This window comes from Parus major, chromosome 1A (assembly GCF_001522545.3).
Source record: "Parus major isolate Abel chromosome 1A, Parus_major1.1, whole genome shotgun sequence".
NCBI lineage: Eukaryota > Metazoa > Chordata > Aves > Passeriformes > Paridae > Parus > Parus major.
Window position 1 is genome coordinate 44,941,634 of NC_031773.1, and position 14,673 is coordinate 44,956,306.

Sequence of the window (14,673 nt, forward strand, 5' to 3'; positions counted from 1 at the left end):
AGAGAGAGAGAGAAAGAAAGAAGTCCTGTGCTGATTAGTTTATTTTTAGATGAATACTTAGGTGTTTTCTTTTTCATTTGTGATTTCTGACTCTCTTTCCCATGTTGTGTAGGGTACCTATTGTTTCCTTCTTTTTTTAGTACAAGAAAACGGATAGTTTTTATGACATCCACACAAGGATGCTTCCTGCTTCAAGGTACTGAAATGTAGTCTAGAACAAAAAAAAAAAAAAAAAAAGAAAAAAAAATCCCAAACTACATATGCAAAAATCCTTTTTTTTTGTAAGTGAAACTCTATAATAAAACCAGGGCTTTATGCACTCCTCTAATACAATGTAAAACAAAATAACAAGACCAGCTGGGTTACTTCTTAAGTACATTTTAAAGGTATGTTTGCCAGTTTGAGTTTCTTCTGAGTCTACGTTTTCAGCTGTTGATCCACCTGTGTAGTGACACAGTAATGGCTACAGCCTGGGAATCCCCTCTTCTGCGTGGGCTTTCTTCCCAAAGATTCTGCACAACAGACCTAATATTGCTTAAAGATTATTGAAAGTATCCAAGGCCCTCTGTGTAAGAACAGCTGCACCTTGATCACTCTTTTGGGTCAGAGCAAAAGAGCATTATTTTGATGACAGTCTTCCAGTTGTTCCTATTTATTGCACTTTGGTTCAGGTCTTGGAGCACAGGAAAGGCTTTTCTCTTGTATAAAACTGAGCCAAAGGTGCAATCCAGCAAACTCCCATCACTAATGGGCCTTTTGCCTGTAAGAATAGATTAGACCTGGTCCAAAGCAAGGCCCCTGACATGCCCAGTGTGTGGATTCTGTGCCAGCAGAACCAATTGTTTTGCTCTGCAGATAAGCTCCATGTGGGCCAGAATAACCATAGCGTGTGCCTAGCTTGTCTCAGTAGACTCACATCCAAAGATAATGACACATTCAGGAGGGCATGCACAGGAAAGGTTGTTGGCATAAAGGGCATTTTTGTGTACCTCTTCAGTGCCTCAGGCATATATAAATCAAATTGCTTTGTGTTGCATTATGTGTCCTAGGTCTCTTAACAGAGATACAGTGCAAATCAAAAAGGCTACGGAAAAATGTGAAGCAGCCCCCAGATCAGACAGTCAATGAAGACAATGAAGGCCATGATGCAAAACAAGTAACTTCTACAACTAAAATATATAGGGTAAGAGAATTCTTGTAATAGTTCTTATAGTAGTGGTGATGTGATTTTTGTTAAATGCATCTAGTACAGTGAATAAAAAAAAGATTATTGAAAACCCTCTGGAGCTACATGTATTGAATAAAACTCTATCTTCCATTAGGTCAAGGAAATACTTGATTATAGTAGTTCTGATATTTTTAGTCAAAATCCTGTAAAGCTTCTGTAAGGTCCATGCAGTATTTTTCGGTGGTATGTATATCACATACAGTGAGATGTGATATTAAAACTTGAACATACTTCATTATTTGCTAAAAATTTCCTTATTTCTGATAATTAGCCACACAAACCTAGGCAGTTTAAAAGCATTATACACCTCTCTTCAGTACCATTCTGTAAAAACCTCAGTGACAAGCAAACCTCTTATCTCCTTGGTCTCCAAATGGTGAAAAATAGATGCATATCTTTTGCCTAAAGCAAGAGATGCTACATCATTTCTATGACTGCATTTCATGATGGGCTTTTTTTTTTTTTTGCCAGTATAGGAGAAGGTAGAATTTACCCCAGAACAGCAGAAACTTCTTGATTATATTATGGATTCATACAGTAAACAACAAATACCCCAGGAGGTGTCAAAAAAATTAGTAAGTATATTGACAAATATTTTATTTATTTTTTTTAAATTGATAGTGAATCTGAGGATTACAAGACAAAAAGTATTTGTAATCAGCAAAAGTAAGTGCAGTAAATAGAACAAATTATGGACTTAAAGTATGCTGGAAGTGGGGCAGAATCTCTCCCATTCAGTCAAAAATTGGACCACACCTTTATCAAACTTAAATGTCAAGAAAAATCTTTCAACTCTAGAATAAGATTTTTGTGATCAAATATAACCTTTGCTGATTGGAGCTTTGTTTTTTTCCACTGTCATTGTAGGCAGTGATTTGAGTTTGACTCACTGTCAAGCTTCCTTTCTGTAAAGACACCAGCCTGGAATCTTGAAAATATTTTCTAGAGTAAAAGACACTGTCTACTTCTTATGTTGCCTTCCAAAATATTTGGTTTTGACAACATTGCAGACAAGTTATAGCATTGGATAGAACACTTGCCTGGTCTAATCTAACAGTTCTTGTATTTTATGGTCTTAAATATGGAATGTCAGTGAAAATTAACAGATTTTGTTTGATTTTTAACAGTTGAATGAGGAATTCAGCGCTGAAGGAAATTTTCTGATTTTAACAGAAATGGCTACCAGTCATGTGCAGGTTCTTGTGGAATTCACTAAAAAACTGCCAGGTATTTCCTGTGTGTTGGGGAAAATTTTGTTATTGAAACACTTAGGTGTCTTTCTGTTGCCTTTGGCAATCTTTGTGTATTTGTAAAGACTATTTAGAAATGCCTGATCCTTCTACACATTTTTTAGATACTGTACAAAGAAAAGGTGTTTTGTGCTCAGAAGAATAGTAGACTGAACAATCCAAACTCTGTTACTCCTAGATGTGGCACCCTTTAGCTATTGACAAACAAAATGCTCAGAGAAAGGATTGTATCTGTAAAGAGATTTTATTTTTATATATTGCTGCAATGCCAAATAGTCTTCCTCTAAATTACTGCTAACACTTGCTAGATTCTACTTAATTTCCTTTGCTGCCTTTCTAGCAATGCCTCTAGGTTATAACATCCACTGAATTCAGGAAATATTGATAGCAAAGATTCTGTGAGTCCCACACAAGAACTTTCTCTACTTGATGGCACCAATATTTATGGTCCTTACGTAGTGTTTTATGGCCAAGTGCTGAAAATCTGAGTTTATCAGCATTTTCTTAGCTCCCAAATTCATGTTGCCTCACGGCTGAACACTGGGCATATGGTAGAGGTGCCCTTTAGCTAAGGAAGGTACATTTTAACACTGACAGCAGCATGGCAGTGGGAAAGGAGTGTAGAGAGATCTGGTGGAAACACGACAGAAGATATTATGGAGCAGTATCAGGTTAGACAAAATTCTTACTATTGGGTATGCTACACCACACTTTGTTTACTCTCTAAAAGTACCATGATCACTGAAATACGTGTGTAATCCTCATAAACTTTGGGGAGGTTCAAATCAATGTCATTTTTTGAAGTCCAGTTTTGAATGTCTGCAGCACTCAGCAACCCTACTGACACCAGCACCAAGGTTATGCAGATGTGTGGCACCTCACATGCAGGAATTTCAGGACAGAAAGAAGTGGGAACTGTTTCTTTTGCTGCCTGACTTGTCTCTAATGTGTCCTCAGGCTTCCAAACCCTTGATCATGAGGACCAGATTGCTTTGCTGAAGGGCTCAGCAGTAGAAGCCATGTTCCTCCGTTCAGCTGAGATCTTCAGCAGGAAACTTCCCACGGGACACACTGTCCTTTTAGAAGAAAGAATTCGCAATAGTGGTAGGTATCTTGCTCAATGAGGTGAAACCAAGCCACAGCATTGCACTTCTGTGTCAGTGTTTGGCCCTTGGGAAGCCAATAAGATTGTTTAGAGCATTGAGATAGATTTATCTGAATGTTGTTCTTTTCATTAATTAGAACAAATCCAAGTGAGCTTTGAATCTAAATTTCATTAGCTAAAGGACTCTTTACAAGTACATTGCAGCTATTATGAATAATGCTGCATCAAATACACCTAGTGCATGTCTCCAATGATAAGTATGAAAGAATGATGAAGAAGAACTATTACCATTTCAAATTGTCCACATAAAGTATTGGTAATTAAGCTTTCAAAGACAATCCCTACAAGAAGAAAATAAAAAAAGATGTTAGGATGTTATTGGAGATGACTGAAGGCAAGCACCAATTGTTAGGGTTGTTCTGGTAAAATCGAATCACACGGAACAAGGTGCATGGAAGAATTGTAAATACAGCATGTTCTCAGTATGTTTTTTGCTTCTTAAGGTCCATCAAAAGCTCAGTGACTCTGATAAGTTCCACTTCTAGACATAAATTGTAATAATTATGAAAAGCCAAATGGGACTAGATATTGTTTGTTCCTCAGAGCTGGAAAAGTTGTGTTGTACATTATTGTGCATTCTTTGTGCTACACTAGCACAATACTGAATGTTTTGCCTTTTTCTGCATTGACCAGCAAGCTTTATCCAACCCTCAGATACCTATCAATGAGCATTCAAATGGATCAACAATTCTGAATAAGACAGTCAGTCCATAGATTCTGGTTTCTGATTTTCCTTTTTAAAAATCAGAATGAGAAGAGACAGAAGAACATATAACCTCAATATTAGTCATGGAAATGGGCTTGAACTCAGTTCAGAAAGTACTACTGATGTAAGCAAAATTAAGCCAATACTTACATATTTGATTCACAGAAAAGGAGTCAGAAAACTTGAGAATAATTTACTTGCTGAACATATGTATTTATTTTGGCTTAGCACACTCACTTATAATTAGTAGTTTTTAATACTTCTTTCATTTCGACTGATTATAAGACGGTAAATCCATCATCCACTGTTTGATGGATTGGAAACAGTGACTTCCAGAGTCACTGGAAGAAACTGAATAGTTTCTGATCTAGGTTCTGCAGGCAGAGAAGTATGCCAAGAAGGTCAGATATGTTTCCTGGAAACTGTAATGAGTTGTCACAGATTCAAATGTCTTCATTAAGAGATTTTTTTACTGGCCTATAACCCACATTTTGATAAAAATAGGTTTTAGAGAAACGAGTCCATATGGCAATGTGATTACTGAAAGCTTCTCTTCTCTAATCTGTACAATGAGCATGAAGCTTCTTTGTTCAGGGTATCAACTGTTCATTAAAAAAAAAAAAACAACCCAAAAGCAAGAAATACTTTCATCCAGAACATTGCATAAGCCATTATGACATACCAATAATTTTTCCTTAGTCATAATTTAAAGAATATTCTGTTAATTCTCTGCAGCTATTGAATCCAGATGAGATGCAATTTTATATTTTGCAAGTTTGTGCTTAACTTCATGATAGCACTACTGGCTGGAATATTACATCGTATCCTGCCTTAGTATTATTTACCTGTGATGTTGCACATTTTAAAAAAGCACTTTGTGTAGAACAATTTAGAAGAAATTTGTTTAGAAATTTTAAGAAAAATAACAGATGTGGTAGATTTCCCACAATTCTTTTTTTTTCTTCTGTGGGGAAAAAACTCCAGGGTAAATTAAAAGCAAATTCTTAGACCAAACACCCAGGCTGAATAGTTCCCAAGAAATGAAACACAATAACTTTTTTAATGTGTATGCATATATAAATACAAATGTTTATATTCTTGCTCTTGGAAGAGAATTTCTAAAATATCTTCCCTCAAGCCAGGATAGAGTTGAAGACACAAGAGGAAATACTGATGCTAAAACTTCCTCCTCCATGTATTACAGGAGGTTAATGTATTATCCAGCTTACTGCTACTGACTGTATTTTTTTCCTCTATTAATAGCCAAAATACTGAACAAAATAACATTTCCCATATGTTTTATTTATCTACTTTGTGCAAATTCAAAACTATTTTAAAAGATTTTCCTATGCTGCATTTAATGGGGCTGTAACAATAAAAAAGCAGCTTGTAAATCTTTGCATTTGTAGTTTAATTACCACTACTGGACCTATTAACTTTTAAATAAATAAAACTTTGATATAGTTTTAAAATATCTACTACAGAAATAGCTTATGTTTGCAGCTTAATCTCTCATTATTTTCATGTGTCAAAGTTTAAACAAAATGAAAGGCATCCAAATTCTTCTGTTAGCACTGTTTACACATACAGCTTTCAGTGTTATTTCAATAATATGTAATATAAATTATAGTAAAATAAAATATTGCAAATATTCAATTCTAAAAATACTAAATATTGTGCAGTTCACACTCCTGCATGTCATAAGACTCAACATCAGGGCTCTAGGTTTCATAGTAGCCAGTACCAAATGTGACATTAAAATAGAAATGTAAGCAATCTTTTCCAGTCTTAACAGGTAAAGACAAAGGCTACTAAAAGCTGCAGCTGCCCATTATCATGTTATATACTGGTCCAAGAGATGAGAATGGCCAGAAGAGATTAAATACCTCTTTTTACATATGCTTCACTGGAAAACAAATAGATAAAGACAGAAACTAAAAAGGCTAAATGCAGCAAACTGAAACATACAAAGATAATAGAGAGAATCAGAAGAAATTCAGTGATGGTTGAGTGGGAGTTTTAAAATCAAGTTTATAGGTAACAGACAAAAAAATCAGGATTATTTATGGCTCTTAGTGAGGTCCATTGCCATGCCAGCAGCCATAAGTTATTGCTGTTAGTCAGAATTTCTGTCTGTGTATTTTTAGGTACGGACTAATGTCTGAATATCACATAAGTTCTGCTGTCAAGCTTTGATGCCTGTATCCATAAAATCAGGGAGAGTGGTGGTGATCCTGCCCAAAAGTCACAAGCTGTCCAGACTTCTGTCACCTGTCACCATGTCCACTTTGAAGCTGCTCTCATCTATTAATATTTATGCCATCTCAGTCTGATTGTATGGAATGTTTGGTGTTTTTTTCTGATAAAGAAGTCAGAGATCTGGCGGTGATGACCTTTGAGCATTATCAGCATTCATTTTCATTCTCATGCTGATGAGGTGTATTTTTATTTCTCAGCTTGTGCATGTTGCTCAAGTCCTGCTGCACCTCAGAGACTGCCTTTGTTTGAGCCCTGATGGTCTTTCTCCATAAGCCATTATGAAAATTCTTGCATTAGGTGCACCTGTGACTCAAATCCTCTCCTACACACAATAATATTGAGACTTAATGAGAAATACAGACTTTTTTTAATGTTACTGATATTGGGTGCCATTTACTCATCTTATTTGATACTTCATTATGCATATATCATATTGTGATTGACTCATTCTATGAAAGGCTGACCCTCTAGTAATTTAATGCTTAGTGTTTTTTTGTTATTTTGAAAGCAAATTCTCCCAATTATTGAGCAGTACAGTATTTTTAAAAAATAGAGCTTAGATACAAAATGTTTTCTCTGTGAGCATTTGTAGTTTGTTTTGCTAAAGATACCAGGTTCCAGTAGTCATGAAAAGACAGAGATTTTTTTATTTCATCATTTTACTCTACAGAGCAGTTCTAGGAATTTGAGTATTGGGAAATAAAATACTGGTATTGACAGAAAGGGAAGAATGTGGACCCAAATTTTAAGTTGGCAACAGAACCTCTGACATTGTGAAATACACTGTTGTCTTCCTGGATGGGTTACAGGTGCTGAAGTACACTGAGATCCAAAGAAAAAAAAATAAATAACTGCACTTTCAAAGTGTTGGCAAGAGGCTACCTTTTGGCATTGCATGTGGGATACAAAGTTCCCATTGATATGGATAAGAGGCTCCCTCAAACAAAAGCAAAATTTGGTGTTGGAACATGGATACCTCATAATTTCCATTGCCCTTGTTTTTTTATAATTTGATTATTAGTTATTAGAGCAAGGGTGGTGCTTCAAGTCCCCCTTGTGCTGGGTTTTGTGCAGAGAAACAAAATTATTTTTACTGATATGTCCAAAGTGTCTAATCCTCCAAATGGTCATGTGCATCCCCATGGAAGGAGACACATCATCCTGTGACTCAAGGAAAAGCTGCCACACTGCCCAAAACATTTAGAAATTTAGACCACTCTAAATTGCAGAATAGAGGAAAGAGCTTTTCTGTTCACACACCTTTCCTGCCTAATCTGCCACACCGAGCCATCCAGTGCTAGGTACCTAAAGTACAAATAAAGTTGCTAAAATTATTTAAATCATATCTACAGAATAGATCTGTACCCATGAAAGCAAGAACAGATGTCAGGGACCCAATCTCCTTTCTTCTGCGTAAGTGTGCTTCTTCAGGCCAAAAAACTTATTTTAGGCTCTGCCTATGAAGATTAGCTCAAGGCAGTGCAGATGCTGCTGCTGTGTGCCAGCCCTCGTTTGTCACTGCAGGCACTCAGGCCGCTGCTAGAGGAGGGTATGTGGAAAGGTCATTTGCACCCTCCTTACAGGCTTGGTTTGTTGTTTGGTTGGTTGGGTGTTTTAAACTAAGGTTTCCTTGCTTGCAATTATGACTTAACAGAGGTCCTACGGACTGCTTTAAAGAAGATGGGGGTTTGGTACTTGGTTGTGAGCTCTGCTCAACACATGCTAACATCTCATTTAAGTTGGCCATTTAACCCCTACAGGATAATGGCAGACAAAAATGTATGTGCCCATGCTCTGGTGTGTCTTTTCTCCTGGCTAGATCTTCCCCTGATTTGGCATTCAGCATCAAGGGGGTGAATTTGGTCACTGTTTAAAGGGCCATCGATGCATTTGAGCAGCTCAGAAGGGAGAGTGAATAAGCATCATGAAAAACAATTCTGGTGGATGGAATAATGTGAAAGATAAAATGTAAGAGTAATTAGAATATTTTATTTGCATAAAGCAGCTACTAATATACCCTTGGTTTCATATTTGCTAACACCTCAATGTTTATCAAGAAAAAATGATCTCTATCTATATTAATAACACGGTGCTAGTTACTGTTAATTAGCATTTATTCTCAAACTTTCTTCTTGCAAGAGATTAATTATTCAGTTTTGAAAAATGGCCAAAATAGAAGAGATAATGCTGTCTCAAAAAGCTGGCAATACTGACTTGATACCACAGTAAATACATGTATTCCAGGGTTATGTTAAACAGATAATTATTCATGGCCTGAAACTGCAAACCTTGTTAAGGTATAAGTCACCTTACCTTTAAAGAGAAATCATAGCAACAAACCTCTAAAAAAGACAAGGTCTAAAGTAATGCTGTGTCCTGAATTACAGATGGAGATGAACTTGTACAAGTAAGGGATGTTGAATAAATAATGTTCATGGGTTTAAATCTGCTCAGTTGATGCTGCAAATCTGCACTCAGTAAAGCTTGTATTTCCCACTGACCACACTTGGCTTTACAGCCAGACATGTATGAACATAACAAAATAATCAATTGATCTGCAGTATCTTCTGCAGATGGCTGAGTTGGGTTAGGTAGGAATCCAAATAATGCAGAAAGGTGCCCAATGACATATGAAGAATAAGCATGTTCTTACTGTCATAATGCTGCATGAAACAAGGTTTTTGAAACCTTTTTGAAGAAAGTTAGGAAGGAGGCACTATTAGCAGTGACCAGGAAGTTCTGCCTTCCTGACAGCACTGTGCAGAGCTCTTGTCTGATCTAAATATAGAGGGTTAGGCGGAACTAACTTCTCTGTTCTCAGTGAGGCCAGAAATATAATTTCATCTATTTGATTTTTTTTTCTTTCCTCTTTTGAGCTATAACTTGTAGTAATGACATATCTGTGAAGTTACTCATTTCTTCTCTAGACTTTCCAGTTACAAAGCACCAAATCACCTTTAACTCTTGTTCTGATAATCTGAAGTGGCAACATCTCATACAATAGCTAGGAAAAAAAAGAAAAAAAGAAAAAAAAAGAACTATATACGTCTGTTTCCTGTGCTTCCTGCTTTTCTTTTCTTTCTGTTGGAGCTTATTAAATCCAGACCAAAGCCTTTACAATCACATTAGAAAACAGCCCCCTCTTGTGACGGAAAAGCAATTTGTGTAAAGTGCACAGGAAGAGTAAATAATAGAAGGGAAACTCCAGCATAGGTGGGATGACAAAACTACTAAGAGAAAAGATTCCTGGTTCCAAAATTGCTTGTTTTTCATGGATTTTTTTCATAATTGTTTCATGACATATATCAGTTTAAAGAATTTGAAGTTCTGTTCTCCTTAGAAAAGTGGTAAATCACTTGCATTGCTCAGACATCCCTTTTTTATCCCCTTTCATCGCTATGGTTTTATTTCTCTGTTTGCAGTACACTAATGCAGAATCCTCTACAGTAATTTCATTTGATTTCACATCTGTACTCATTTTTTTACTTTACTCTTCCATACTTAATGTTAGCTTATAAGCTTTCTGGGCAGGGATTGTTTCACTACATGCTTAGGCATTGTTTGGACCAGTGAGGACCTGAATAAGTTTTTCTCATCCTGTTTGCCAGCACCATTTTCATCCTACTTCTGCCATACAGGATTTGAGGAGTTTGGGGTCAGCGAAAGCAATTAATTAATTCAGCTGAAAGCTAACCTGACCTTCGAAAGAAAAAAGAAAATAATTCAGATTATGAATATGAGAAAAAAATGATGGGAGTTTTAGTCACAGCCCACTTCCTACCATTTCTTGTTTCCTGTCAAGATTGTGTCCAGTGGCATGATACCTTGCACAGAGACTTCTAAAATTATCAAGTTTGTCTTGGATTTTTCTCATGTTGTTGCTGAGCTACTTATTTCCATGAAAGAAATTCATTTTCTCTGCTTTAGGACCCAGCTTTTTACTTCTTTTTTTTTTCTACTTTCATGCAAAGTTAAAGACTTTGGTGTGTTATATATATGTGTAACTTACATAACATAAGGAACCTTGGCATTTAAAACCATCCAAGAGAGAGACAGATGGTTCCCCAAAAGTCAGCAATAACAAGTAGTCAAAATTTTAAGTACTTAACGCTGATGACTAACAACATAAGCCTCACAGCACATTTGATGCTGTGACTATTGTTTGCTCTGTAAGAAGGTCCAGCTGTGTTACTAACTTCTGCAGGATGAGCTGACCTGCATCATATATATCCCCTTAATTGACTTGGGCTCAGTTGTGTTGAACTCATCACAGAAACAAGATTTGCAGTTTATAATCTGAAGTGAACATAGGTTGCTCATGTCGTGTTTAAACACATGACTCAGCCACAAAATAAACCACACCCTGCGAGACCATACTTTCACTGTTGGGACACATAACTATTCCACTGCTTGAAGTAAATTCACTGTCACAGCAAAATGTGACTGTTTCATAGCTGAGTCAAGTGACTTCATGTTTCCTTTCTTTGAGTTCCACCTGCTGAGTTTCAGTTTGAATTTCGCCTACTGCGGGGAACTCCAAACCTCACTAGTCCCAGACTTCAGCTTTGTGCTGTATGCAACACTCAAACCTGTATTATTTCATGTGGTTCCCAAAGCAAGTTATAAGGACTTCTCCTAGAAAGGCTCAAAAATTAAGATTAAATTTACAAGAGATCCTATGGCCCTCATCTGTGGGAACCAAGGAAGCTTCCACCCTTTCAGCCAAGGAAGGCCAAAAGGCTCTTGCAGCAGAACCACTGGTTTGGACATCTACACTGCTTCAGAGCTGCGAGCAGCTGCTGTCAATAGTTTGGTGTCTTCTCTGAGTGACTCACATATCATTTAACAAATGAATAATTTTGATGTCACAAGACTTCTCTTTTACACCAAAAAGCAGGATGGAGTACTTCCGTAATTTAAGGCTAACTAAGAACATTGTGATATGATGACAAATTCAGGAAGAAGTCCCATTGGCATGCCTTAGTTTGGAAACCCTAAAGGCTTTTGCTGATGGTGAGAGAATCACATGATCCCATTCTTAAACAGGCCTGGTCTTAGCTATTTTTGGCCCTGTATTTTATAATACATTACTTTATGCTTTAAGGTAGTAGTAGTAGTTGCAAGCAAGTTGATCCTGGACTACAGGTAATCCTAGACCTAATGAAAGTTTCAGGCTACATAAAAGGATTAATTAAGAGCCTTTATGGAGACAACTGAAGCAACTGCCCAAGGCAGTTAGCTGTAGAGCTGGGTAGGAATTAAACCATACTCCCTGAGAGGTTTCCATATAACTAATGCAGAGACAGGGAACACAGGGTCTGCTTCGCAAAAGAGAATTATCAGCAGACAACAAGGAAAACATGTATGAAACTTGTCCTGAAGAGCCAGATGGACAGACCTGCAGAGTAAAATGAACTGTTTGAAGGAAAGACTTTGAAACCATGCAAAAAGAAATTGCCAGTGCTTACCTGTGCCTAGTTTTCTCTGGAAAACAAGGATGTACTTGTACTTTTGTAACAAATTGTCTTGCATCATGACTTCTATATTAGATTTCTTCCACCAAGACAGTCAATATGAAATATGAAATAATTGCTGTGTAGCAATAAACCAGAGTTCTTCAATAATTAAGACATTCTGTAACTATTCTTTCACTCTCACAGGTATCTCAGATGAATTCATAACTCCCATGTTTAATTTTTATAAAAGTATTGGAGAGCTGAAGATGACACAGGAAGAATATGCACTGCTCACAGCCATAGTTATCCTATCTCCAGGTAACTTCTCATCCAGAATTAAATATTAGTGGTTCTGGAAAGAAAGCATGAGAATGACGTGAGATTTGTAAAGACTTACATTCTACATGGAGTAAGTGAATGTGCATGTTTATTCTGTATATTCAGTTGTTAATAAGCACATAAATGCAAGCTCCAAATGTCCTGCTACACCATTTGGTTTTGAATACGAGGAAGAAACTGCTTAAATAACATGCTTTTAAAAACTACATCTCTTCACTGCACAGGCTTCTTCCTTCAGAAGATCCCAGATGTGGCTATACGCACATCACCACTGACCATTGTGGAGTGCCACATATTTTAGAGGGAAATTGGGAAACCTGTAATGTAGAATAGAGTATGGCAATGAAGGTCTTCAGACTTCATTGGGAGGTTTCCAAATCGGGTTTCATGAAAGATGGGAAGGTGAAGTATTTCGATCACTCTTTGATTCAGTGTGTCTCAGGAAATTTTTTTAGACCAAAAATCCCGTCTTTCTCTTTTCCTCCCAATCCAAGTATCCAAACACATATTTCTATATGAACAAAATAAAAACACAAGTATTTTCTAACAAAAAAATTTAATCTGAGGGTGAAGATGCTTGATTTCACCCTGGTGACATGCTTGAACACTCCTCTACTAGCTAAATGCCCCAGGAGTTCTACACCTCCAAGAACTTAGGTTGTTGCTCAGTTTTTGCAATGTATTGCAAGATGTATTCTGGTGCAGAACCACATGGAGAGAAAATGACAGAACTCCAGTGAAACATTGCAGAGTTAAAACATTTCAGTTTTTGAGAAGGTTTAAAGTTTCCTCAAGCTAGAAGTGGGAAGCTTATGTGAAAACCCTAAAGCAAAAATACAGCATTGAACATTTTTATTTCATATTAATTTGAAAAGAAATATTCTTTGTAAGTATGAACATCATTGACCAGAGAATAAATAAGAATATTTTTATATTAACTTATCAGTGTAAATAATTGCAATGTATCAAAGCATATGTTCGTTAACCAGTTTTTTTCTTTAAAACCATAATCAGATCGACAATACATAAAGGACAGAGATTCTGTGGAAAGGCTTCAAGAACCACTACTGGATATTTTACAAAAAGTCTGCAAACTTCACCACCCAGATAACCCTCAACACTTTGCATGTCTTCTCGGTCGTCTCACAGAATTACGGACATTTAACCATCATCATGCAGAGATGCTGATGTCATGGAGAGTGAATGATCACAAATTCACACCTCTTCTCTGTGAGATCTGGGATGTGCAGTGATGGATACTTCTTTATTTTATTTTAGGAGAAATATCTTTTTAAAGGACCACATAGCACTTATTTTCATAGAAAAGTATCCCACGGTGCATTATATTTTCTTTACCGCATTTTTATAGAAACATGCCATGGATTCATAAAAGTCATTTTGTTCACTATGCACAGAATATTGTATAGCTATCAGACTCTCACATGTGAATATAACTTTTTCTGTATTTATACCCTCTGATCAGAAAGGGCCCACCAGCTCTTCAGAGGAACCCAATTAATTCCCACTGCAATTAAGCTGATTGCAGTTACTGTTCCTGTGTAAAGAAATAGGGAAATGCAAGTTTCCATTCATAATTTTTCATTGCAGTGTGTTTTTTGTTCTTTACCTCTGTCAAATAATATATTCCAGATAGTTGCAGTAATAAACCATCTAAATGGTTAATGTCATAGTCATTTGCTGTTCTACTCTGAAATGTGTTCATACAAGGCGTGCAAGATGTTATTTCTTCACTAGATGAAAAATTATGTGATGGAGAAAAACCACATACACACAAAGACTCTTTTCATGATACAACATGTAATTTCAATTGCATTATTATTTCGAAGTAAAAATTATAGAGTATCTTCACTTTGTGAAAGTGTGTCACAGGTTAATTTGCTTAATGACTTTGCTGGTGTTTAATGGCTCTCAGAAACACCACCAGCAGACAGGTGAGCGTGTCTGGATGCTGTGCCCGGAGGTGCGGATGCCGCCGGGGGCTGCAGGCCGGGTTGGGGGGACTCTTCTTGCCGGGGTCCGCTCCTAGCGGCGCGACCCCAGGCTGCGGGGGCTGCTCTGTGCCGAGCGCTCCGGGCACAACGCCGGCTGTCAGGGGCCCTTCGGCGGTGTCCCAGCCCGGGGGCGGTGTGCCGGGAGCCGTGTCCCAGCCAGGGGCGGTGTGCCGGGAGCCGTGTACCAGCCGGGGCGATGTCCCAGCCCGGGGGCGGTGTGCCGGGAGCCGTGTCCCAGCCCGGGGGCGGTGTGCCGGG

At 37.4% G+C, this 14,673-nt stretch overlaps 1 protein-coding gene across 7 annotated transcripts in view; it reads left to right on the top strand.

The window, feature by feature from the left end:
* Positions 1-14,272, top strand: part of NR1H4 (nuclear receptor subfamily 1 group H member 4) — a 36,069-nt gene extending 21,797 nt beyond the window's left edge. For 5 of the 7 annotated variants that reach the window (XM_015629234.2, XM_015629232.2, XM_015629238.2 and 2 more), the window contains 6 exons: positions 1,050-1,183; positions 1,705-1,803; positions 2,356-2,455; positions 3,436-3,582; positions 12,269-12,382; positions 13,418-14,272. In XM_015629234.2, the coding sequence (XP_015484720.1) occupies positions 1,050-1,183; positions 1,705-1,803; positions 2,356-2,455; positions 3,436-3,582; positions 12,269-12,382; positions 13,418-13,656 (833 nt within the window). In that variant the 3' untranslated portion in view covers positions 13,657-14,272. The remainder of the gene's footprint in view (positions 1-1,049; positions 1,184-1,704; positions 1,804-2,355; positions 2,456-3,435; positions 3,583-12,268; positions 12,383-13,417) is intronic. The other 2 variants (XM_015629236.2, XM_033514527.1) reach the window with 2 other exon arrangements.
* Positions 14,273-14,673: the final 401 nt, after the last annotated feature.